This window comes from Symphodus melops, assembly GCF_947650265.1.
Source record: "Symphodus melops genome assembly, chromosome: 19".
NCBI lineage: Eukaryota > Metazoa > Chordata > Actinopteri > Labriformes > Labridae > Symphodus > Symphodus melops.
In genome coordinates this window covers 19,731,951-19,757,834 of record NC_136709.1, presented here as the reverse complement: position 1 = coordinate 19,757,834, position 25,884 = coordinate 19,731,951, and the positions used below count along the sequence as shown (strand labels likewise).

Below are 25,884 nucleotides of genomic sequence, written 5' to 3'. Positions count from 1 at the left end.
TAGTAAATGAACTAACAATGTAAAAGGGACGTTCTCTTGTGTGTGCAGAAAGGTTCCTGCTGTCGCTCCTGGCAGGTTGCACAACACTCCTGGTTGAGTCAGAAAGGTGGCTTCAGAGCAATTTGTGCCACTTCTTCTTTTTTCGACATCAAACCAGCTGACACAGTTAAACAGAGTGTTGCTGCAGCTAACTTCCACCCTCCCTGCTCGGTGTCATCACATAGGAATGTTGGCCATAAAAGACTTAGAAGGTGTTGCTTTATTGTCCTCTTTGATAAGATTGCAGCTGCTGCTGTCTGTCTGTCTGCTGTGGTTATATTCCTGCAGGACATTCAAGGGCAGCTCGCAGCACAGTGAGTTTAGAGATTGAAAATACTGTAGAGTTTGCAATCATCCTCAAACAATGTTCTGCAAACATTAGGTGTTTTCTAGAGAGGGTGTAGGGCAGCTGTGGGTGGATCTTGTGGGCACAAGCAAGGTGTCCAGTTGCCAGCTGTTGTTAACACCTTACGGTGAAGTATAGTCTTCCAGGAGATGAACTTGTCGTCCTCTGTCCCCTCTAATCCCCCCTCTCCTCGTCCTCCCCTCTGCTCTCTGGGAGAGTGTGTGTCTGACATGAGTCTAGGGTGTTTGTGATGGGAGCTCTTCCTGCAGCTTTATTTTTATTGAGCGTCTGACACTTTCGATGAACCAGACCTCGGCTATACCTCCGCTCTGCCTCCCTCATCACCGTGTGTATAATCCAAGGCTGCACACAACACAAGCATGTCAGCGCTTTACTTTGCATTCTCCTTTTAATCTCGCCCGGTCTGTCTGAAACTTGTACATGCATCTCTCTCATCTGTTTGTGTTGTATCGCCTTCTGTCTTTGTCATGGTGTTTGCTTAAGGAGAAAATCTGCATCAGCTATCCCAGGGGAATGACACACATTTCCTGGCTTTGCCTTTTTACCTATTTACTTGAGCAGCGTGACTCTAAAGCTCCCTCCTCCCTCTCTTCCTCCTCTGTCTTTGTGCTTTCTCCTCTCATCTCCTGCTTCTCCAGATTTAACCCTTCCTCTTTATTTCACCCTTCCTCCTCTTCCACTTGTTTCCTCTTTTGCAGCCCCCCCACCCCACCCCCTGCTAAGTATGTGTGGCAAAAATCGAGCCTTGGGGCTACACTCCCTCTTTCATGTGAGGACCAGTGGTGACATTAAAGGCCTGTTACGTGGTCTGTCGCTTTGCATCAGCCCCAGCTCTCCCTGTCTGCTGGGAACAGAATATGCCCCCTACCTCTCTGCTCTATCTCTCCCTCGCTCAGACGCTGGGTGCAGAGCACAACATGCCTGCATACGCCTGGCTGTAATTGTGCACACGCACTTGCAGATTCTTTAAGCCCCCATAGCCGAGCGCTTTGAAGCAGATCAATGTTTATGGCTTAAGCATAGTGGAAGCTTAGTTAATGACAGACGAGTCAGCGACTCTTCCTCTCCTCCCTTGTATGACACTCTGACCCAGTTGTTACAGCCCCATCAACATCTCAGTTTTAAAAATGCTTTATAATGTTCACTCAACATGACTTGGCAGACAAAACAGATCAACCGGATGATTTCCAGGAACAGACAAGCAAACGCACATCCAAAAGAGCATCTCCTCTGATGGTGCGCAGCAAGAAAGGAGGGAGGTCAGAGGGAGTCTTTTCATCTCGCTTTCATTGTCAATCTTAATATCTGGAAGTGCATCAGACAGCGAGGGAGCTTTCAGCGTCTCTAAACAGTGCCAGGCCTGTTTGTTTCTTTTACAGTGAATCATTATACCTCTTTGAATTAGCATTACCACACAATCCACCCTTGGTAACTTGGCTTACAACAGTTGGATTCCTGGCAGAAGATCATGCACATCCACACATCGCTTGTATGTCTAATTTTTCATTTTCATTTTACAAGTAGGTGTTTGAAGTGTTGAGATCCAGGATGTGCACGGTATGTGAGGACAATGAAAGGCCAGCACGAAGACACAACATCATAGACTGTTGTGTGTTGTTACATCTAGATACGGCTCCTGGAGTTGAACTTAAGGTGGTGGCTACAAGCCTCAGCAGGCCCCAGGGATGAAAGAACAGCTGACACACACACACACACACGCTGGCCTTTGTAATCTAACCGGTTTAGTTCTCCTTTGTTTGTATCCAAGACGCTTCTGAGGTCCTTCTGAATATATTATCAGAACATCCTCGTCGCTTGAATCTGCATTCAATAAATCACTGAGACCTGTAACTGCACGTCTGTGGTCCGAAGTGATCAAGCGGTCTACACGTTGTCTGATATGCAGAGATGTGAACACTTTGAAACTGCGGTGGTGCATGATATTTTATTTGTTTAGAGTATCACAGCTGATCAGATGCTTCTCCTCATGAGGACTGATGAAAAGGTTCAATAATGTTATAAAGAATTCATGTCTTCAGGTCCTGTGAGCCCGAGAGCGCCAGCGTTGTCCGATGAGTCGATAGTGTTTGCAGCAGCCGGCGTCCACCTGGAAAAATAAAAGCAGCGGCCAGCGTCTTTTTTTTTTTTTCACGGGCACTTTTCAGTTGATATTCCCTGAATGTTTGTCGCCTACCGATCGTGTCTGGTATCCACATCCTCTTTTCTCCACTTCTGATCAGGTGAAAACAAGTTAAAGAAACATGAAGTAAACAGCAGAGGAGCAGTGTCAGTCATACGGTGGCCGACAGGATGGATGTGCAGCACTTTCATTCTCTGTGCAGAAACGCTTCATGCAAGCGCTTCTCTGCCTGGAAAAATACCAGGTGGACACGGGACCGAAGAGAACCTCCTATAGGAGTATAGATGAGCTTTACATGATCGTGTTGCTGCATTAGACAACGTCTATTTTACAAGACATTTAACATTTCTATCAATATCAATTCCTCGACTCCCTCGATTGGTTGGACTTTATTAAGAATCCAGGTTTTTTTGGTCTTTCAAATCCGTAGTCCTCCTCTAACAAGCGAGCATATATTGAAAGACAAAGATGACATTGAGTTTTCTTCATTAATGCTTTGTTGTTGTTTTTCATTAAAATTCAATCGAACACAGCGAGCAGCACGTGAATCAGCCACAGTAGAATCAATGCCTCTCTGGCTCTCTCTCTCTCACAGTCTTATCAGCTGCTTGAAGATAAGATTCATAAAGGTAGGCTTTTTATTGCAGGGTGGTTGTTTGATTGCATCACATTATAACAATATTGTCTTTGTAATATTATAAACGTAGGGCAATTATCGTAAGTGACACGTGTATGACCATTCTTATCATTTCTGACGTTGTTCAGTGGTCACCCTGCCTCACAGCTCGCTCCCCCTCACACCTTTCAGTTTCCACATCTTCCTCACTTTAACGTCCAGTAACATCAGACAATGTTTAACTTTCATTTTGCTCTCTGGACAGATGCTGAGACTGTGAATGTCTGACACAGTAAACAGGATTGAATATGTATTTCTCACAGACAAACTTGTGGGTGGTTGTCACTCAATCCAGCGTCCTCATTTCTTGATATTTCGAGAGATATCGGAATTTAATTTACACTCCATCTCTCAGTCCCTAAGCGACCGTATTATGAAAAGAGATTCTTTTTAACCTGTCACTTAACTTCTGGCAGCTTCCTGCTGCTCCCATCTGTTTCTCAACAAAGAAACATTAAAGGATGACCTGATGCTTACAATGCGTCTTATGCTTTCAATGTGTTTCTATTTGTTAGTGTGCCAAATATAGTGAAATTGATGTGGTTGGTGTTTTGCATTGTGTTCATGTTAAAGGTTTAGTTATCTGACTGATCAGACTTTATAATCCTACAAACAGAGCCCTGCTCTCCTGCAGATGGGAATGATTTAGCAGCATTTTAAAGAAAAGTTCAGGCCTTAAATCTTTGTTTTTACTGATACTTAGGAGGGGGGCAAATTTTCCTCTCTCTCTCCCAAACCCTCCCATTGGTCGTGAGCACTGTGGTCTCCTTAGTGACAGGGGTGGGGACAGGAAGTGCAGAGCATGTTATCTGCTCCAGTCACATTGACAGTCAGAGCCTTTCCTTCCTCTCTCTTCGCCTCTTGTTTCCTTTTCTGACAGCTGGACCTTTCCTGCCATTGTTACGAAGGAGGCAGCTGTGTGTGAGGGAGACGCAGTCGAGATGCGTTTCATAGATGAATAGTTCATTGTGTTTTTTAGATCTTTATTTTGGTAGTCTGCAGCCTTAAAGCGTAGCTCTCTGGTTTTCCTCTGAGGCGCCGACTTTCCTCAAATCCCAACAGGAGCCAGTGTGCACCCTCGTAGGAAAAATAAATTGACACTCCTTGACCAGAGGAAACTGCTCCAGGGTGACACAAACTGGGTCCAAGGGCTGCTTGTCCAATCAAAAGACACATTCCATCAGCATGCATCCTGACTCTTCATCCTGTTATTCATCCCGGCCCTTATCTCCTATTCTCACATCTTGTTCAGCTCACAGCAGGCATCCTGTGCTTCATTTGACATCACATCCGCTGCATTGTTGTGGGTGTGCGTATGTGCAGCTACATGTTTGTGTGTGCCTGGGGCCTCGGTGGATGGAAAAAGGATGTGTTTCTAGATTTCTCAGCATTGCATTGATATCCAGTGATACTCTGACAGTAAAGTTAAATGGGTTACAGCACAGCGAGAGAGGGATTCACGAGTAGCACCATATGAGCACAGCTCAGGTCTCACTTTTGTTTGTTTGCCTGATTTCACTGGCAGGTAGAGTCTGTGAAATGAGTTCCCCCGAGATGCCGAAGAAACAACAATCTGTTTGGCTGCATGCTCACATGCTTTGTTCATGCATCGAGCTTCTGCTTGTGTTCGTACTAATTAATCCTCCAGTTATGACTGCTCCTGTCATTGCTAAGGATCTTTTTTAGTATTCGCAGAAACATTCAGGTCTGTCTCTTGGAAGTAAAGAGTGGCTTTCCTACTTGTTTTGTAGCTGAGTGGAGGCAGAATATTTCCTTATTTTGTCCCTCTAAAATTTGTGAAACCATTTGCAGCTCATGAGGCTTCACTCTTGAAGCCAGCCTGTTAAATGACTATTGCTGTGGCTTCCAATTTAACGCTACATATCCCCCCCCTCCTTCTCTTAGATGGCAAAAGCAGCAGTAAAATGGCCTATCTTTGCTTGGCATTTCCTCGGGAGCCTGAGTCTGCATTTGTGTGCATTATGTTAGCTGTTTCAGCTGAGCTCGGGTGCACGTTTAAAAGGTATCCCAGGCAAGAGGAAGTACTAGCACACAACTCCAGCTTCTGCCGCATTGGATTAGAATATTTCGCTGAATAATTAGCAAAATAATCAACCTAACCTGAGAAGAAGACTGCAGCATTCTGCAAACCAACAAATCAACACTCCCTGCTGCCTTCTGTAAGGCTAATTCAGCAGGGTAGTTGTGTGAAGGGGGGGAAAAAACAGTTTTTTCACGATTCTCTCTCGCCTTCGGGTGCTTCCCTTAAGTTTAACTGCGTGTGGGTGTGCGTGCACTCCCGAGTTTCACCCCATGAGCCTGTTGAAAGTCCCCCCACGCAGAGAGTAATGAACGTTGGCCCCTCGCGGCAACCATTAAGAGTAAGCCATTATGGTTCAGTATTGAACCAGCCCTCCCTGCCAGTTTCACCTCACTCCATGGCAGACCCCACTGAGGGACAAAACTGGCACTCTTATGGCTCATTGAGCTGCCTGCATGCCCCCAACCAGCACACAGGCCCATAAAGCAGTTCCACATCATCAAATGTGATGATCTTGTGTTCTAATTTTAGCCTTAATAGCTCAGCAGATACTGTCTGAATCACTCATTTCACTGTTAGGCTCTGGAAGGGAGAACGTGGAGGGCTTTTGCTCTAACTTTTGAGGAATTATGTAAATTATTTATCTCAGCGGTTGAGCCAAATGTGAGTGACTGCCTGTGAAAACACGGCTTTGTTAAAAGAAGTCTGAGAAAGTGATGCTGCCGTTTGTTTGTTTTGAAGCAAAGACTTTACAGATTGTGTTCCCTGTTCTTTGTTGTAAATAACTTGATTGGGTTTAACGGGTAAACTACATTTTAATTATGGGAATCAAGAGCTCAGTTTAATGTCCACAATAACCGATGTCTTTAAGAAGACTTGGCTAGACACGTCATCATTTAATAAAGGGTCTTTATACCTCGTCAAAGTGCCTCGCACTCTCAGATTAGGCTGCCTTTTCTTCAACATGAACAAAGGACAGTTATTTATTTATTAGCCGTTTGACTCAGTAGAGCACCTGATTCCTTTTACATGTTTCTGACCCGCTGCTGCACTTTGCTTTAACCTTTTTCTAATAACCAAACACCTCCCATTTGCATGACTTAGTTGTTGTTCCCCTTTTGGTTCAATTTGAATAGAAGCAGAAAAGTCAAATGTTTGCACTTTGGCCCAACGGCTTGTTTCGTAACAGAAGTCATGCATTTCCATGACCAGCGAAGAAACGAAAACAGCCACAATCTCTAAACGGATGCATTATTTATAAGGTCAATACAGCAGGCGTTAATCAGTGGATATGATGTTTGGAAACAACTCTACATATCGTCATTCTGTTGTTTTATTTTTGTCCAGCATGCAACAAGCTGCAGTTTCCTGATTTTGTCTCTGGTCTTTTGTCATCGTCTGGCTTTCTGTAACGCCACATTTCTTGGCAACTTGTCAGTCGTTTAGTGACTTTGCCTCCAAAATCATCATCTTCTCTAAATTAGCATCCTCACGCCTTCTCAAGCCTCAGTTAACTTGGCCTACTTTGGAGCCAGGTTTTTTTTTTCTCTGGCACAATCATCCATCTCTGTCCAGTCCTAACAGCAGCAGCTTTTGTTTCCCGAGCAGCTTCTTGTTGGTGTACAGTGTTTGAGAGACGTTTCTAAAATATTATTTCTAATAAATTCCAACGCGGTATTTTTAAGGAGAAAGTCCAAGGCATTCTGTTTGTAGTCTCTTTTGTCCCACACTGCTGCTATTTCTGCCTCTGTATCCTCCCACTCTCCTTGTCTGCTTGTCTGTTTGCTTTGTTTAATCACCAAACTAACGTGCTATGACACGTTCCTATAGCACACCGTCATCAGCGCTGCCAGCAGACACGCTAAGCCACATTCAGCCTGGCACTTCTTTCCCTTCTTGCATGCAGTCACAGTGACAGCTACAAAAAACCTTACAGTTGCCACTGGTAATGATTAATGGCTCTGCTGATTGCTGTTTTTTTTTTTTTTGCGACCAACACACCTACATGTTCTGCTTTTAGCATACTCTCAGGCGCTCAGCCAGGATAGAGGTAAACATTTCAGTGCATTATGAAAGTGTTGCAGATGTAGTTTTAATAATCCCGATAGTATAAGATACACTATTCCCTTCTGTGTTTGCCTTTGGGAAGCTTTGTAGCTAAATAGTAGAGCATGGTGAAGGCGAGCTGTAGCATCATTTCCTGTTGTAAATTGTCAGCAGATTTTACTCCGAGCCTCTTTCCATGTGAAGTCCTGTTTCTGAGTTCATGCTCTCAGGAGAGTCCTGCGCACAAACACACATGAAGCTCATTTGTGTGTGGCTGTCTTTAATGTTGTTGGTTTTAGCGTGAATATGGACTCGCACATTCCTGTGCATTGATGGAGCACACAGTGAAATGTTATGCGAGTCATTAGCTACATGTGTGTTTTTCAGGCAGCTTCGGCTCATTATTGATGATCGGAGAGCGGAACGTGCTGCTTTCAGGGAGGCAGCTAGTTATTTTCTTTTCTTTTTTTGCACATTTGCAAAGCAGGAATTCGTGTTCTCTCTGCACCACATGGGACTTTTTCAGCAAACGTGTAGGTGTTAGCATTTTAGCAGTGTAACATTGCATCAGCTGTCTCTTCCCGTTTGGGCTAAAGTGATAGTTCCTCTGTGTTGGCTTGCAGATTTTCCCTTGAGATGACAAAGCATGTTTGTAGATGGCAGCCCAGAAACCTTGTTACACCAGACATTTATTTAGTGGTCTATCTAAGACCTAATGCTGGAGCTTCTTTACGCAACCTGCTAGTGGAGAACCCCTGACACTCAACATAAATCTCTTCTGGCTGCAAGCGAACAGCATCGTCTTTTCTGTCTACAGCCATTCAGACCCCTCCATAAGACAATCTACCTTTTTTATGCTGCAGGTTAAATGACCCAGATCTGAATGGGCATTATACAAGGGGGCTCAGGCGTTAAGTGTTTTGCATGATTTGAGTGTTTAGTCAGATATATACAGATGTCTGAGGAAAAAAAAGTTTCAGATGACATAATTTCCATATTTAGCAATGCTGCAGGTGTGTTGGTGCAGTGGGCCCCATCAGAGAATAAACCTTTTATAGAGGACAATAAGGTTCAGGATTCGATTGAGAATCTATTTTCAATTAGAAATAATTCAGGATTCAAGGTCTCTCCTTGTCTTTTTCTCTCACTGAGTCTGTGCACAGCGGCTGCTGATGTGAGCTGGAGCCCACAATTTAGTTTCCCCGAGTACTTTTCTGATATTTCCTCCTCCTTGTCAAACTTTTCTTTATCACTTACCACAAAGATGTAATGATCTACTTCTCCTCTAATTTGTTTCTGTTGAAATGTTCTCTGACCTGAGAGAGAAATTGTGTCTTGGTCGGAGTGACCTGCGCTGAACACTCCTACTTTATTTATGTTACGGTTAGAATCATGATATTTGTCTTAAACTGGGATGGATCTGCTCTCAAACAAAACTGATAACACCACATCGTGAAGGAACAGTGTGCGTACACATCAAGGGTACAGTGTGGGCCTTCTCTTAAATCAAAGATTAGGAAGTTGAAATAAGACGGAGGCATACAAACTTTTTTTTTTTTATCCCATCACAAAGAGGGTGGGGGAGAAGAGCGAGGCAGCTGTGAGGAGACGATAAGACCAAGAAATGCATACGTTTTCATGGCTCAGTCACCCCCACCAATGCGTACTATACTTCTGCTCTGTGCCTTAAAAGAAACCACCGTCTTTCATATGCTCGGCCTGCCAAACCCCTAAACTGTTGAAGTGGAGTGTCGTCTTGGATAAAGTCGTCTGTGCCGTGAATAAAGGGCAGGAATGCATTAAACACCCAAATCCTTTTTCTTGCAGCGGGTACCCGGGCTTTGTGATTGCTAAAGTGCACAGCTTTAAAGTGAAAAGACTTGTTCCTCGCCTGAGTGTTGTTTCACCCTGCACGAGCACATTTAGCTGCATCTGTGAAAGCTCTATTTTTCTTCCTTTTTTGACATGGCTGCCACATTTTCACGTCTATATATACCACTGCTTTCTTTTTTTCTTTCACATCTTAAAAATCACGATTGAGCGCCCATGCATGTTGCATGCAGGAATATGAAAGAGACGGACCTAAACGGTGAGGAGCCGTTCAGTCTCCCAGCACAGAGGAACATTTGATCATTCAGGCTTTAACATTAATTGGTGTTCCCTTCAATCTGTTTCAGGTGCCAGATATTATCAGTCTAATACCAGGCATCACAAGGTATCTAAAGCTGCTTTCCTCGGGCAAAGCTGAACACTGTGATTCCTCAGACGTTAGATTTATTTTTTCTCTCTCGCTCACACTTGTGTAGACAGATGTGCCCTGCATGGTCAGGAGGCACTTTGCAGGGAGTTACAGGGTGAGGACAAAGCAGCCATGGAGCACGTCTATTTTTGGGCTTTTATAATGGACTTGTTCCTGTTCTCTCGTCGAGCAGGTCTCGCTGAATGATCTCTACCGGTCTTAAACCTGATTACTGTATCCCTCCTGGATTACTCCATTGTTCTTAATATTCCTCTGCCCTCTCTCGTCTTTCTCTCCTGCCTCTCTCTTTGATCTCCCGTCTTCTTCGTTACGTTCTCGTTGTTTGTCCTCTTGCTGTGTTTACATTCATTAGATCATGTTGGGAAGGAGGAGACGCTACATCAGAAAATATTCTTTCACTGAGTGGCTATTCTTTCATCTTTTTGCCTCTTCCCCTCCCCTTGCTCATCCTCTTCTCCCTCGCCTGATTCTGCCAGAGCTTCTCCTGTGCGATCCTCTTTTAGTGTAAATAAATGAAAAGCTTCCCCATCCTGTGGTGCCGAGTTCATGGTGGCTGAGTCTGTCAAATATCACTCACTCAGATGACTAGATTCACTTAATGGATGTTTTTCTATCTCTTCCTCCCGGGTGCACATGACTCTCCAGACTAGGCCTAGTTCTGCTCGGCCTGATCGATGCGTAATGGTCTCTGTGTTGGTAAAAATCTGACCTAATGCCGCTCAATGCTGTTGACACTGCTTTGACAGGGATAGTTTCCCTGCTGAAGAACCAATCACGGCAGTGCTGGGGCTTTAAACTTTGTCAAAGTAATTCATCACATGATGTGTCATTAGATTTATAGTTTCAGGCGCAACAAAAAGGAGAACCTGACCGATTAATCGGCTGGCCGGTAACATGTCAATATTAGCGTAGGAAGTGACAGCTTTAACTTGATTTCCCAGTTTTGTTGTCACACCAGTAGAACTAAATGCAGATTACAACAAGTATGTACTGTTACTTTCCACTTAAGCGTTTATAATTATTATATATATGTTTTTTTCCACAAGTGTTTGATGACTTTATTTGATTAATACACACAATATATGTGTATATCTCTCCAATTTATCAGAATCAAGATTTTTTTATCTCTCCGTATCGGCCCTCAAAATCCCACATCGGTCAGGCGCTAACACTAAGTTTGTTTTCAGACACCAGGAGATTATTCTCTCTCTCCTCTCCCTCGTCCTTCCCTTCAGGTATTAATCTCTCCCCGTTTCCAAGATCACAGAGAAGATGAGGCAAAACGCATCTCTTTACTTGAGCTTTTCAAAGGGCGGACTGATCCGCAGCCTGTGACATTTCCTTTTTTTTTTTCAACACAGACTTTGAGAAAACAAGGGCGGAAATTGTAGGAAACTGAAAAAGAGCGCTAGGTGAAATGAAATGGGTTTTAACTGTGCGTGAGTTTGGAGGTGCGTACAGCTGCTGTGTGCCTGCTCAGTCCCTCTCGTTCCTTTGTCTTCGTCTCATCAAACCTGCCTCCTCTGTCCTCCAACAACTCTCAAGGTTGAGGGGTTTTTCTTTTTTTGTCTCTTCCTGACAGATGTCTGGTTAAAACACTCAACCCAGATATTATGATCTCTTCCTGAGTGTGTCTGTGTTTTTGTTCCTGTCTGTACACAGGCACCCCCCACAGGTAAATAGACAGCTCTGACACAAAGTGCTGTTTATGTGTGTGCGGTTTGCTGAGTCAGGCTGTGGATGGCACACTGAGCTGCTCGTTGTCTGAAGGGGGCGTTACATGGGATGTATCAACCAGTCCTTATATCACCACTTAACACCAATGTACCCAAAGTATGAGAACAGTTTTTTTTTGATGTCACATCCCTCTCTTCAGTCTTCTTTTTTTATTGCTTTTATCTCACCAAAATATTCTTGGTCTCTTCCTTTGGCGTCTCTCTCTCTCTCTCTCTCTCTCTTTTTTTTTTTTTTTTTTTTTTTTTTTTTTTTAAGCAGCCTTTTCTGCCAGGCTGGACAGCTAGACAAATGATTCCATCGGCTGTGCAAGGCAGGGGGTAATTTTTAGGTGAGCACAGCGCTTCAGCAGAGACTTGCTGCACTGAAATTAGAGGTTGTCAAATGCCGCACGTCTTCACTGATGGCCCAGCACGGCCCCCTTATGTTAATGTGGCATTTCAGCAAGAGGAAACAGAATTAGAAGGAGGAAGGGGGGCTGCTGCTTGCTTGCTTGCAGTAGTTGTTGAGTAGCTTTGTCACATGCACACTCTTCCTCTCTTTATTTTCAGCAGATATAGCGTCCTGTATACTCGCTTTTGTTGTAAAGTATGTGCAGAGAAGTGATTTTCTACCCTACAGAACACTGGCTCCCCTTCTCTCCGCCACTGATGGCTCCTACACACATGCTTAGCCCACCAGTGGTCTGTTAAATAGCTCTTCTGTGTTTAATAATGTTAGCTTGAAGTGACACGGCAAGTGCGGTTTGGAAGATTTATAGGAAGTCGGGACATTTCATTTTCACAGAATGGCTTTTAATAGTGATCTCCTTTCCCAGAAACCGATCAGTGATCAGGCTGTGGATGGAGTTACTTTGAGCTTTTGACGAGATGTGTTCGGCCTGTTTTCACACAGTTAACATCCTCCCTTTTCTAACATGTTGTCGGTCAAGCCCCTCTATTTCCACACAAAGCCTGGATGTGGCCTGTTCTGGTTCGGACTGATGTCACATACCATGAGGATGATTTCATGTCGAGGGAGGACAGGGAGTATCTGATTGGACTGCAGAGTGTTGAGGTCATGTCGTTTGGGAAGCAGTCGCTCTGGGCTGAGGCTCTTTGCAGGGTTGCTTGTGTTGCAAGGTGTTTTTTTTTTTTTTCTTTCTTTCACACAGCTGCAGGCCAGATGTTTATGTTTGAGCTTGTCAGTGTCCGTAAGCCCATCAATAACACATTAGTCAGTCTGTCATCGGCAGGAAATCCCTGTGACCAATCTCAGGTCCAAAATAATTTTGACTCTCTTTCTCTTAAATCTCTTTTTAATTGGAAACACAACAGCTAACTTTAAACTAAGCTATGAACTACACAAACACCTAATTATCTTTAAACAAAGACAGGACCAGCACAAAGACCAAGCGATGTAAGTTGAATCCTCCTATTTTAGTCTCACTGTGAGGTTCACACCTCGAGGAAGGGCGGCTCAAATTCTGCAAAAATCCTAACCATGATTAATTTGATATCAAGAGAACGATTTCAAAGCATGATGACTCATTAATTTAACATCTGGATGACGAGCGTTTATCAAACTCCAGTACACCCAACGTTTAAACATTTTGAACCCTTTGAACTTCAAGGAATAAAAAACTGAAAATGTAGAAATATAGAAATGACAATTTGATAAAAAGAAGTTCATTGTGTTCTTGAGTGGTGATGTACTCTTGTGACCAAATTGCCGAAAGCCGAAACAAACACTCTGGCAGGTCGCAATATTTACGCCCCTGTGAGCTTTGACCTTTGACTGTGTGTGTGTGTGTGTGTGTGTGTGTGTGTGTGTGTGTGTGTGTGTGTGTGTGTGTGTGTGTGTGTGTGTGTGTGTGTGTGTGTGTGTGTGTGTGTGTGTGTGTGTGTGTGTGTGTGTGTGTGTGTGTGTGTGTGTGTGTGTGTGTGTGTGTGTGTGTGTGTGTGTGTGTGTGTGTGTGTGTGTGTGTGTGTAGAGCTAATGTTACTTTATGTTAAAAAAAAAAAGGCTTTTAAAACATTTACCACACATGACAAAAACGAGCACAGCATGTCGTGTGCTGGGACAGCAAAGCGATCGTCTCATCTTGAACGTCTTCTTTTCATGATCGTCGATAGTAGGAATTATAACTGAAATTGAACCTTGATTAATTTCCCAGTCCTACTCCGAGGTCAGGCATGCTCCTTCTATCTATGTTGAGTGTCAGGTTCCCCTGCTAGAGTTTAAAATAAAACTCCCAACTGCTCTGAAGTCTCATGAGACAGTGCCTAACACCCGCTCCCACTCCACCCCCACGCACATCACGCCTCGAGGCGTCACAAGCTCGACCATTTTGTTTCAGCTGTTTCACGCCTGAACCAGAAAACTTTGAGTAAACATTTTCCCTGTGCAGATCGACTTTGTTTTAGAAGTAATATATCTTCATCTTTACTGTGTTTAAGTTAGAAAGAGAAACTAGTTTGTGCCTCTTATTGATGGGTGTTACAACTACAGCCATTCACAAGTGTGTACACACACACACACACACACACACACACTGGATAAATGGAAGCTTTTTTCATTGACACAGCGTTCCTCTGGTTTGTGAATCTATGTGAGCCGCAGACTCAGTCAGCGTGCCTGACGGTGAGTTATGCGTTTGTTTTAAAAGTTGGTTGGAGCTGAAGCCGTCAGCTGTGTGTGTGTATGTGTGTGTGTGTGTGAGAGAGAGACGGAGGTCCATTAGTTTTATCTGACAGATGGATCAGATCACAAGGCATGTACCTGAGTGATTCTCTTCTCCCCACCTGCCCAGCTGCCCGCCTGCACAGGTTACTCTATTAGACATCAAGCACTGGGGAGTAGAAAGGCTTGACCTCTAAATAATGCAGTGCTTAACTTTTGTCTGGAGCATCTAAAGAATAACTGTTCAAAACGACTCATCTTCTCTTTCTGTCTGTGCAGTTTTGCACCTTTTCACACTTTCAGGCTGTGATAGTGATTTATTTATTTATTTTCCAAATACAAACTTCCACATTTGTTCGTTGATAAATGACAAACAAATGTGAAAGTTTCTTCTCAAGGCAAAGTGAGTCATTTATTCTGCCATGTTTTTTTTTGTTGTTTTTTTTAAATTACCACACTTTATATGCTACGCTGATCCTTTGCCTGGAAGTGGAAATCAAATGAGCGAAGATGATATGAAAAAACCTGAAATCAACATTTGCTTTTGTTGCCGGGCAGCTGCTCACCACAGTGTGTGTTTGTGTTTTTCAGAGATCAACAGAGTGCGTAAAGACATGTACAGCGACACAGTCAATGGCCTTGTGGAAAGACACCCTCTGGAGCTGCCCGAGCCTATGGGACCCATCGTCCACCTGCAGGAAAAACTGTTTGTGCCTGTCAAAGAGTACCCCGACGTGAGTATCTGCTTCATTCATTTCACACTTTAACAGGCGTTTACAGAACATAGAAATGATCATGTCGTGTGTCAGAAAATGTTGTCTATTCTTGGGTGTAGACATGCATATGAAAATGAAGCCACACACAAGAAGAGACAGGCACAGAGTTAGTCTCCGCCTGAGGCCATGTGTCTTTACGGTGTGTCATCACAGGAATGACGGCTGCTGATAGATCCACAATCTGTCCGCGTTGAGCACGCACGTCGTTTCTCTCGTTCTTTCTGTTGCACATTCCTACCGACCCCTGAGTGTGTCCTACAGACACACACACCGCACACAAGTCTTCATATTATTTCTTTCTTTTGCTCCTTGCTTTTCTAAACTACGCTTTTTTTTTTAATGAATAGTTGCTGGGCTTGTAGCATATAAACAAAGTTGTTTTTGATGGACTGCCGTTAAAGAGGCATCAGGTGGCTGTCTAAATAAGTCCTGGTGTCAGGAAAACACGGCCTGCTGGGGTGTTTATGGGCCGGCTCAGTGGTAGATTAGTACTGAGAGGAAGAGAACGAGGGGGCAGGGAAGGAGTGTCGAGAAGGTGAAGTGCAATTTAAAAAATATTCAGACAAATGAGAGAAGTCTGTAAACGCACACAGTACCTGAGCAAATGTCCTCATAAAACTACAAATAACTACGGGGCACGCTTATTTGCATCATCAATGTTCAGATGAATATATGACTCCACATGGAGGTATTTTTGGATCAGTTACTTGTTAATCCTCCCCATTCTTGACTCCCTGTAACCTGCTGACGTCGCATTCCTTTTTGTCTGTGTGACGGAAACACTATAATGGGTCATTACATGAGTCAGTAAAAGCTGTTTTACAAAGAATTACATGTGTGCATGTGTCTAGTATATGCAAAGCCTTTTAGGAAAAGTGTGTGTGTAAGGGTTTGAGCACAGTTGGTCAGTCCCCTCCCCGTCCTGGTAGTAATCTTTGACACACACATGAATGCTCGTGTCACGTCTTGAGGAGGAGGAGGAGGAGCGATTCTCCTCCTAATCCCTGCAGCTCGCCCGGAGGAAATGAATGGAGGGAGGTGACAAAGGATAAGGGACACCGTAGAGCAGGGCAAGGCCCGGCCAGGCGTGGACTGCATTTTCACCCTGACAGAGTTGATAAGGGTCCCCAGGGACTAGCTCGGATTAGCTTAGCTTCAGCCGATCTAGCTTGCCCTAAATCAACTCGAGACAATTCAGTTTTTGACCTTTCGTTTTACGTTTAGGACTTCAGACACTTAAACTCTCCCCTTCTTTCATACCTGTGAGACTTTTACATTTTAAAACCATGTACCTGTGCAATGTACTGTGGTGGTGTTCTTAAAAACAAACTGTGGAAGGAACCCTGTCGTCCGATTGGTTAAATTGTGTTGTTGATTTTAAAGGAAACTTGACCTTGTAGTTGTGCTTGTCACTGCTGCTAAAGTGTCTGCGTTGCGTGTGTGGGTGTTTTACCTCATACATGGCCATAATGTTTTATAGAAGAGTGAGGGAGCTCTGTGAAAATGTGTCTGCAAAAGGTGGCTGAACAGACTCCAGTGGAGTGACTCTCTCTCTCTCTCTCTCTCTCTCACACACACACACACACACACAGACACACGCAGACTATATAAAGTGTGGCATCCTCAGATGACCCTCGTGTTCCCTTCACTCTGTGTGTTATGCAGCTCCGTGCAGAGCCGAGTCGTAACTCAGCACTGTGTTTACGAGCTGCCACCAAAGACACAAAATTAATTAGGCTTCACCCCGATGGCCGAGATGACTCGCTGATGACCTTAGCAGGCGCACATTTACACACAAACACACTTAACGTGCACGCAAGCATGTGCAAAGAAGAGGGGAAAAAAACCCATTCATGGTGATTCACATGCAATACATATATTTCAATTGGACATTTAATTCTGGAAAACATACACGCTACTTTTCTCCAAGTGGGGGGGATTAGGTCTGCAGAAGAACAGGCAAATGTCAGATAGCTTTGTTATATATAGATGTGATGATTGGAACCAGGGGAAATCAGCAGCAGAACTAGAGATGGAGTCTTTTCTTTCTTTTCCTGCTCTCAGAAAATAAACCTAAGAAAAAAACCATAAGACCATGTTTATGAGCAAATTTGAAAAAAAAAAAAAAAAAAGCTTACATCCAAATATGGTTGTTTGCATGCTCAAGTAATGTCTTGGTGCTGATGATCATAGAGAGCGTGCTTCTGTGTATTTAACCGACTTTAGCGAACAATCAAGGTCATCTTTGGACTCCATGGATTAAGAATTGTCTAAACACTGACTGTGATAAAATATCCAAATGTATTTTCCATGGAGGATAGAGAATCTAGTAATTTAGCACTGAGCTGGAGAGAGATGTAGGCTCAGCTGTGAATGGCACTGAGGAAGTGAGAAGGAAGGAAGAGAAGAAAAATGCCACTTCCTTGTCCCATCTGCTTGTTGCTAAAAGCAGAGGAAACTTTAACGATGCTTATTAGACTTGGGAATATTTCCCCCCTCTCATATTTCCCTCTGATTTCCCAGATTCCCCAAATAAAAAAAAAGCATGTGTGTGTGTGCACTTGAGTATGTCTGTGTGTTGCTGATGCAATTCTGGTTTCTTCCAAGAAAGCAGCGACTGATGGCTCCAGTCTCTGTGATTTTGTTCTTGGCATCAGCTCACCTGCCATGGAAGATTTATCACTGTTCATACTCACGCCCTTCTTCTCTGGGGTTTTTTTTCACACTTTTGTTGTCATTTTGGAACACCTAAAATACACTTACCTGCCTCTCGGCTTCCACTTTCTTTGAAAAACATGACTGCCACTTACCTGTATCCAGCATCCCCTCAAGGCGAGGTCAGACTTTTGTCCCACCTAGGCGTCGCCTGATTGTGTTTTACCCCGAGATAATCAAATTGTCCTGGTGCCCGGATGCAGTGCGGCACGTCAATTCTTCCAAAATAACTTTGCCTCGCCAGCATGCTTCCACTCTAATTCCCTTAAGTGTGTCCCTCCTCTGGCCTTTGTGTGTCCCACATCTGTCTGTAAGTGTGTGTTTGTGCTCAGCCCCGTGTCTCTATCACTCTGTCTGCCGCTGTGTCTCTGGACCCGCTCCCTCGCCGTTCTTCAAAGTCAGCCATTTCCCGATGTCGTCAGTGGTGCAGAGCACTGTGAAGCGTCGCCGTGGTGACTGCATCTTGACTGACAGCTGAGTCGCAGGCTATCTGATAACTTCAACCTTCAATTAAACGCTATCTGTGGCTGCGCTCCTCTCCGTAGCACACGCGCTCACACACACACACACACACACACACACACACACACACACACACACACACACACACACGCTCACACACACACACACACACACATTGATATAGGCGTCTGACTGAAAGCTCAGCATGTCATTTCTGTTTGACCTTCAGGCATCTGATAGGATGTGTGACATGTCTTTTAACTGTGCCTCTGTCTCCACTTAAATCCCTGTGCGTTTGTGTTTGCAAACTGTTAGCTTGCTTGTGGGCAGGTCACTGGGTAGGAAGAAATGCTGGCGTGAAAACAAGCGCGCGCACACACACACACACACACACACACACACACAGCACCTTTGCTGTGCTGACTCTATGAAATGGGACCCTCTGTTGGAAGTTAGCTGCGGAGCAACTGCTCAACACGACTGTCTGGACTCTTCTCTCAAGAAGTGGACAATCAGTTATTAGGTTTTATACATCGGTCTGTGAAAACAGCTGTGTAGCACATCTGTGCTGTGTGTTTGATGGATTATCCAGTGTTTCATCAGTGTCATGGTACTTACGCTTCTTTACTAATAGACTCCTTTAAAAGCCCAAACACCAATTTCCCCTTTTCCTCTCCACCTGTCGTTTACAAACATCAATCCTCTGAGGAACAGATGGGTGAGCCCTCTGCAGGTCTACATGTTTTGGTTATTAGTGCGTGTTCTGAAGGCTAATGAATCCTACTGCACAGCGCTAGTAAATTATCTGCTTGAAAAAGATCAATGCCAAATCTGTTGGCTAAATTGTCGCAGACTGAGGATTGCATTTGTTGTTGTTGTCGCTCATTGGTGTGTTACAGCTTGAGAATAATCTCCTCAACTTAGAACACATGAAGTTTAAACCTGTAACAGTGCTTTTTTTTCAAGAACCAAAAGCCTTCCAATATTTGAGGTGTGTAGTGAAATCAAAGGCTTATACACATGAAAGGATATAAAATGTGAGGTGCGGTTTGTTACATGTTGATAAGGGTGTAAGAATGATCGTTTCACTTGTGCTGCAGTGCTCAAAGAAACAAAGACGCTCAGGTGAGTTCCGGAGACCGAGCGTCCCAGGCCTCTCCGTTTCACTGCAGTAAAATTGCCCGGACCAAACCGGCCTGTTCCCTGCACACTCAAAGTCATTAAGCTCGTTCTCAGGAGGGTGTCATCACTTATCATGCCAGCGCCTGATATCCTTCTGACCCCCTTAAGTCATTAGCAGCCCTGGAAATGTACCGGCCCACACCTCGCCTCACCTCGCTGATAGAGTGAGAGTGGAGGATTTTGATATCTCTCACTATCCAGCCATGCGCGATGATGATCATTTGATGAACGGATGGTTTTCTAGTTAGCTGTTTGATGAGGAGGGTAATTACAATGATCATTTAAACAGTGAGGACTCTATTTGTTGTAGACGGTTTAACATGACGAAGGGTGACAGTGTAAACGTTCGGATGTGTGTTTTTATATTTGCACTGATTGTTTGTATAATTTAAGATGGAGGCAGAATGACCACAAAGAGGACTTTAATCAGCACCATTATCAGTCAGGAAAATCAGCGTTATCTCGTTAATAGTGATGCAATCAATGTCGGACATTACTGCATCACATTTTTCAAACTGCAGTGATTGCACACTATTTTGTCCTTTTAGGCGCACCGTAGCTAATCCACTGCACAGGCCGCAGCTACCTCCCTGTAGTCACAGTGAAGAAAAAGAACGACACCTCTGAACGTCTCATTCCAGATGGCTCAGTTGACGAGTCATCACCGTCATCTTTACCTATTTAGATTTAATCTTTGAGCCGAAACAAGTTCATACATCCCCTGGTTTAAGTAATGCTGTAACCTTCGGTCTACCACACGTTCCTTTTCTTTTCTTTCAAAATAAAATCAGGAAGTAAAGTATACTTCGCTTAAGACGGTACAAAAAAGAAGAAGAAGAAAAACACTTTAAAAAAAACTCACAGAAATGTACTGTGATGAAATGTAAAAATGTGATTAGAAAAAATGATTCCTTGGACGGCAGTATAATTAGTGTTATTTGTGTGTATATATGGATGCTCCTGTTCAGACAAAGAATATTTAAAACATCAGCTGATGCTAATGAATCATGAGGGATCCGGCTGATTTCTGGTCAGCTGATGCAAAGTGTGACTTCAGTTCCCGGCCTAAACGAACACTGTGCTTTCTTTAAATATGTTAATCATGGAAAGACATACCCCTGATCCAGAGCAGAGCATTAGTTCACAGCTTATCAGTTCTGTCAACGGGCAGTTTAATACTGACTAACTGTGATTAATACAAGCGACTGTTTTTCAGCATCTTTTAACTCGTCATGCTTCTGTTTTTGTTTGCATGCTTTCAACACTTCTGTGTTGTACTTCACTCACCTCTTCCAAACTTCCAGCCGACATCAATCTTTCCGCCTTCCATCCCTCCGTCTTCCACCCGCTGCATTTCCACTCTTGCCTGCCGCCCCGAAATAAACCCAAACAGAATTATCAAAGGAGTCATGGATTAGGCGTTAAACGCTGGCTGTGCTGAATAGAGAGCTTTGAAGTCTACGGGGCTTTGAGGCGAAAATGTCACCGTTGGAATCTAACTCTAAATATTACTCATTCAGCGCCGGCGCTTCACCTCCTCTGTCCTTCCTGTAGATCAAGCATGCGTCCTCTCTTCCTCGTCTCCTCTACCCTCCTCTCCGCCTCTCGGTTTACTGTTTGGAAATGCTACACATGCCTTGTGTGCATACATGTGTGAGAGCTGTGGGGATCAGGCCACAAAGTGAAGGTCGGTAAGATGGATTAATTGAATGATGGAACGTCGTAGCTGAAAGATGAATGAGTGATGAAAGGTAGGTGCCAGCTGGTGGCGAGGGAGGCCCAGTGAAGCTGACATCGATTTCTGCTGCGAGAGAGCCATGACAGACATGCAGACGAGGAAAGGCAAGATCCTGGAGGAGGAAATGGAAGCGTGTGGAGTTTTTAGACAATATGATTGGATACAGAGAGGAAGAGATGTGCTCTTCATTGAAGCCTCCAAATACAGAAAGTTCAAATGAAAAGAGGAATGTTAGATATGAGGAAAAAGGGGAGTTGTGCTGTGAATAAAGGTCAGTTTGGAATGATCTGTTTCTCAGTGTGTTGTACCTTTAAGGGAGGGAGCCGAGTGTGAGGAATGTCAACATGGAGAGGGAGGGAAAACACAGGAGACGCCTGTGCCTGGTGTAACCACCCATCCCACCCTGCACTCGATAAAGTGTTCATTTCCATAAACCCAGCGAGGCCGACTAATAAGCGATTGGTATTCTCCTCGTGGCCCGGCCCTGCTCTTCCATAAGCCCTGCGCACGCACACCCAGAGCCCTCAGCATGATCTCATTTCCTGTCTCCGCACCACCACAAACAAACGCCATCAAAGGCTCAATTGTTCTGATTCTCTGAGCGTTCTCGGTGTAACTGCTGTTTGCTCTTCAGTCGTTCCCACAAAAACAAAACCCCAAATGCACACGCACACACACAAACCCATGTGACAAGCAGCGCCGAGTGCCGAGGGTGTATACAAGAGTTCACTCCATACATTTTGGTCCCACACAAACACACACTGGCAAAGACGTAGATATGCTCACAGCATAACCCGCCTGTGGAGTCGTGATAACTGGGGCTAAACAAAGGCCCTTTAATGTCAGTGTAAGCCCTCGTCCTGAAGGGGGCTGTGTTAGTGTGTGTGTGTGTGTGTGTGTGTGTGTCCTTCTGTTTACACATGAGCTGTGTGTTTGTGTTTGCTGTATGTGCTTTCTGTGTTTGTTTGAAAAACTTGGCAGAACAGAGATAAAATGATTCTAAAAAAAAACCCAGAGTAGTGAAGAGAGTTTGTCCATCTAAAGTCCTGAGTCTGTATTCATGCACTGATGGAAATGAGCAGAGGAAATAAGAGTGAAGCAACCAAACGAAGAAGAATGCTGAGACTGTGTCGCTGGAGGAAATACATCCTTTTTTTATTTACAGTTGTGGAAACCTCCTCATGCTCTAAAGACTTGTTGCTTTCAGCTCGTAGTCCTCTGGAGAATCACGGCGCAGTGGAGCAAAGTTAGTCTTCCCTGTAATCATGACCACTTTACTCACACACGTTTGTACTTCCTGTTACAGTTGTTATATTGGTCTGGTTGAAACTCTGTTAAAAAATAATCCCCACCGTGAGTAACAGCTACACGAGGGCCTCTTGAGTGTGCAGAGCCGAGCAAGTCCACGTGGAAAGTAGCGGCGTTTCCCAGACTTGACTTCTGAAAAGTCGATTTCAGCAGCAGGAAGAGAAAATAGATGAAACCGTCTTTTTTTCCCTTTTTTTAGTAGGTGCGGAGGAGGCGAGATAGTTTACTAAGAGGAGGTGAAGAGTGAATGGTGTGTTTGGCAGAGAGGGCACTGTATCCATCCTACTCCTCTGGCTGTGCTGAGTGGAGTTCCTGGCAGGCTCAAACGGCCCTGCACCCTTCTGATAACTCACCCGCTCTGGCTCTCTATTGTCTCCACATTCCAGTGGCTTAAAATGGAGGTCGCCGCTGCAAACGGGCATATCACCATCCACGAGGAGAATGTCAAACCCCTCCACGAGAGCAGGGAATCTGCGAGCCGCCGTCCCGGCTGCACTTTACTTTGAGCTTTATGCAATCACTGAACTGATTTTGGCATGTTCTTTTATTTATCGTGGGGGATACACTTTGAAGTGCATGCATTTATTTCATGTCACTTTGCCAGATTGTGGTGAAAGGCTTCATCAGAAACATAGCCTTCTGATGTGTTATTAGGTTTCAGTGAGATGCGTGCACATGTGTGTGAGTGGAACTTGTGGTAATCGCTCGGCCAGACATGACGCCTGCTCTGTGCCGCACCGCCCCAAACCACTTGCTGTGAGTGTGTCTGTCACCATTAAAACACATCTGACTCCAGTCTGACATCTGACGAGCCTTTTACCAAGAAGCCCTCTCTCCAAATCAGGAGGAGGTATTGAACCCGAGCCTCTTGCATGCATTGGCGTGCCCTCGCCCCTTTATCCCCGAGTGCCCTATCACATAGTGAAGTGTGGAAATAGTGTGGAAGGAATGTGTTGGCAGCGTTGGCCCTTCTCGCTCTCTCCGACTTGAAAGACAAGTCATTTGTGACTTTTTCCCCTCTGACATCTTCTCTAACCTTTTCTCGCTTTATTTCTCTCAGCTGTCCTCAATCAGGCCCTGGTTACTGTCAAGACCAATCACCATCATCCACATTGTCACGTAACACTTTGGACTCTGAGGCGAGGGCGGGGCTAAAATGATTTAGAGCAGAGTGGATAATCTGGACTTTTTAACAAGCCGCCACGTTTAGTTTGGAAGAATACAAATAAATCCACATTTCCTTCTTCTCTGGGATCAACACTTTTAGCTTACTCGTGTGTGTGTGTGTGTGTGTGTGTGTGTGTGTGTGTGTGTGTGTGTGTGTGTGTGTGTGTGTGTGTGTGTGTGTGTGTGTGTGTGTGTGTGTGTGTGTGTGTGTGTGTGTGTGTGTGTGTGTGTGTGTGTGTGTGTGTGTGTGTGTGTGTGTGTGTGTGTGTGTGTGTGTGTGTGTGTGTGTGAGATTTTCATGGTGTTATACATGAAATGAATTGCGTCTGATGAAAGAAGAAGTTGCACTGAGGGAAACTGGCAGGGAAGAACTTTTCAAACTGTAGGTGGACTTTTTATTAGAGCAAAACAACTGCTAAGCAGTTGCTAGCAGGGTTAGCTTTAAAGCAGCACCCGGGACATTGCAGGACACTGAAGTTTCTGGTTAACAAGCTAGAGGTCTGTTTATGTGTGTGTGGGAGCACCGCCGTGACGCCCAGAGCTCGGGGTTCACCCTTGTCTGCAGTGGGTGCTGTGATGCAGACGGACAGCTCTCTCCCGTGCTCCTTGAGGCTGTGAGCTTGTGTGTGTGTGTGTGTGTGTGTGTGTGTGTGTGTTTTTGTGCGAAGCAGTCAGAAGCAGGCGACCGTGCATGGTTGGTGGCTGACCTCGGACGACAGGTGCCTCTGCATCCCTCAGCAGGCGTGCACACTATCACAAATAGCCCCTGCGCCAGTTTCCTTGATTTGAGTTAACCGAACCGACAGTTGCCTTGTGACAAGCAGAAAGCCTGCGTAGCCGCATGCTACGATCATCTGCAGGGACTTCAGCATCTCGGGGTGCGTCCCTCCTGCCACAGACAGACAGGCGACAGTTGCAGGCGTGCCCAGCGACGGGGACAAAAAAAAAGAAAGAAAAGAACGGGCCTTTAGGTTTTATATGTTCTCGCTTGTGTTTGTTCCTTTAGTTTGAGGGGAAAAAACCAACATCACGTTATATTTGCAACGCTTGAGTTATTAAACGTGACTCCTGTGATGGCCTTTTTGGATTTGGCTGAGGAATGGGTGCGGCGGAGTGCGTAAGCAGATGTGACTGCGTTTAAGATTTCAATGGGGCCACGTCACAGCTCGTTGTAACAGTTAGAGAGACGAACAGTCGTGCTTCTCCTCTGTGTCAGCGAGCATTTCAACATTTCAGGTGTGGAAATTTAAACATTTTAATAGTGTCTTAGATTATTTTTTTTACCCATCATGCCCTCCTCCACCAGCCGCTGTGTGCACAGTCTAAACAAGAATGGTTTGTTTACCTCTTTATGCATCACCCCCCCTTCCCCCCCTTCTCTCCTCCTCCCCTTCTGTTTTTATTTTGGCAGAAAATTGTGTTGGATTATTTCAACACATTTTCCCTTTATCCCGTTGGAAGCCAGTTTCAAGTGGAGAGGATTACGTCGCTAAATACGTTTCCTTTTGGTACAAAGCTCCAAAGCCACACACCAGTAAAAAAAGAAAAAAGAAAAAAAAAAAAGAAGAGGCCTTGATAAGAAAACTGTGTCAAGTGCACTCACCTCACGACTCCCCCCTCCAACATCTTCTCACTCAATAGTTCTCCTGTTAGCTCACCACCATTTACACCTGCTCGAATTCCTTCGAGTTAATTTTTATTTTTTATTTGGGACTCTTTTGACATCGAGTGGGAACGACAGAGTAGGCCTCTTGAACCTGCATCCACCATGGTGTTCTGATTCTATTTACTGGTTCGGTATTGTCAAGGAGGTTGTAATGTCTGTTCACCTGTAGATTAACTGATTTCTCTCTCTCTCTCTCTGTGTGTCTGCAGTATAACTTTGTGGGGAGAATCCTCGGCCCTCGGGGACTCACAGCCAAACAGTTGGAAGCAGAGACGGGATGCAAAATCATGGTGCGAGGCAAAAGCTCCATGAGAGACAAGAAGAAGGTAAGCTCATGAGCGTGGCGACGTGCCCGGTGTGTTTAATGAGTTTGATCCCCTGATGAAGATAAGACTCATTATGTATTAGATTCCTCTCACATAAATAAAGAAACAAACATTCAGAACAAGCTCACAAACCTCCAAGACGTTATCCTCCGTCTTTAGACATGGCGCTGGAAATAAAGGACAAGCAGGGTCCGCTGTCACACGTAAACACCCCAGCAGCCCTGCAGCAACATGAGGCACACACACGCACACACACGCACACTCTTCTGATGCCTCGTGGGTACATTCTGACATCTGATAGGGCTGCTTGCAAAAACTGTGGTGGAAAGTACAGGGGCCAGTCGTGAAGAAGGCAGATGATGCCGGTGGCAGCCTCTATTTCTGGAGCCACAGAGCTGAGGTCATGAAAGGCGTATGTTGGGCGTTTATATATCTGCACAGTTAGGAAAACTTTGTGTGGCATTTACCTTCAAATTGTTGTTTAGGTGGACACGTCCCAACATTTAAAAGTAAAATCCTCCATATTTGATTCAAGTCCCACTGTGTTGGTTGCCCTGTACTGCGTTGCTCTCAGGTCAGC

The 25,884-nt window shown here is 44.6% G+C and overlaps 1 protein-coding gene across 9 annotated transcripts in view; it reads left to right on the top strand.

Moving 5' to 3' along the window:
- Positions 1 to 25,884, top strand: part of qkia (QKI, KH domain containing, RNA binding a) — a 72,212-nt gene that overhangs the window by 11,523 nt on the left and 34,805 nt on the right. For all 9 annotated transcript variants that reach the window (XM_079369403.1, XM_079369402.1, XM_079369401.1 and 6 more), the window contains exons 2-3: positions 14,556 to 14,698; positions 25,188 to 25,304. In XM_079369403.1, the coding sequence (XP_079225529.1) occupies positions 14,556 to 14,698; positions 25,188 to 25,304 (260 nt within the window). The remainder of the gene's footprint in view (positions 1 to 14,555; positions 14,699 to 25,187; positions 25,305 to 25,884) is intronic.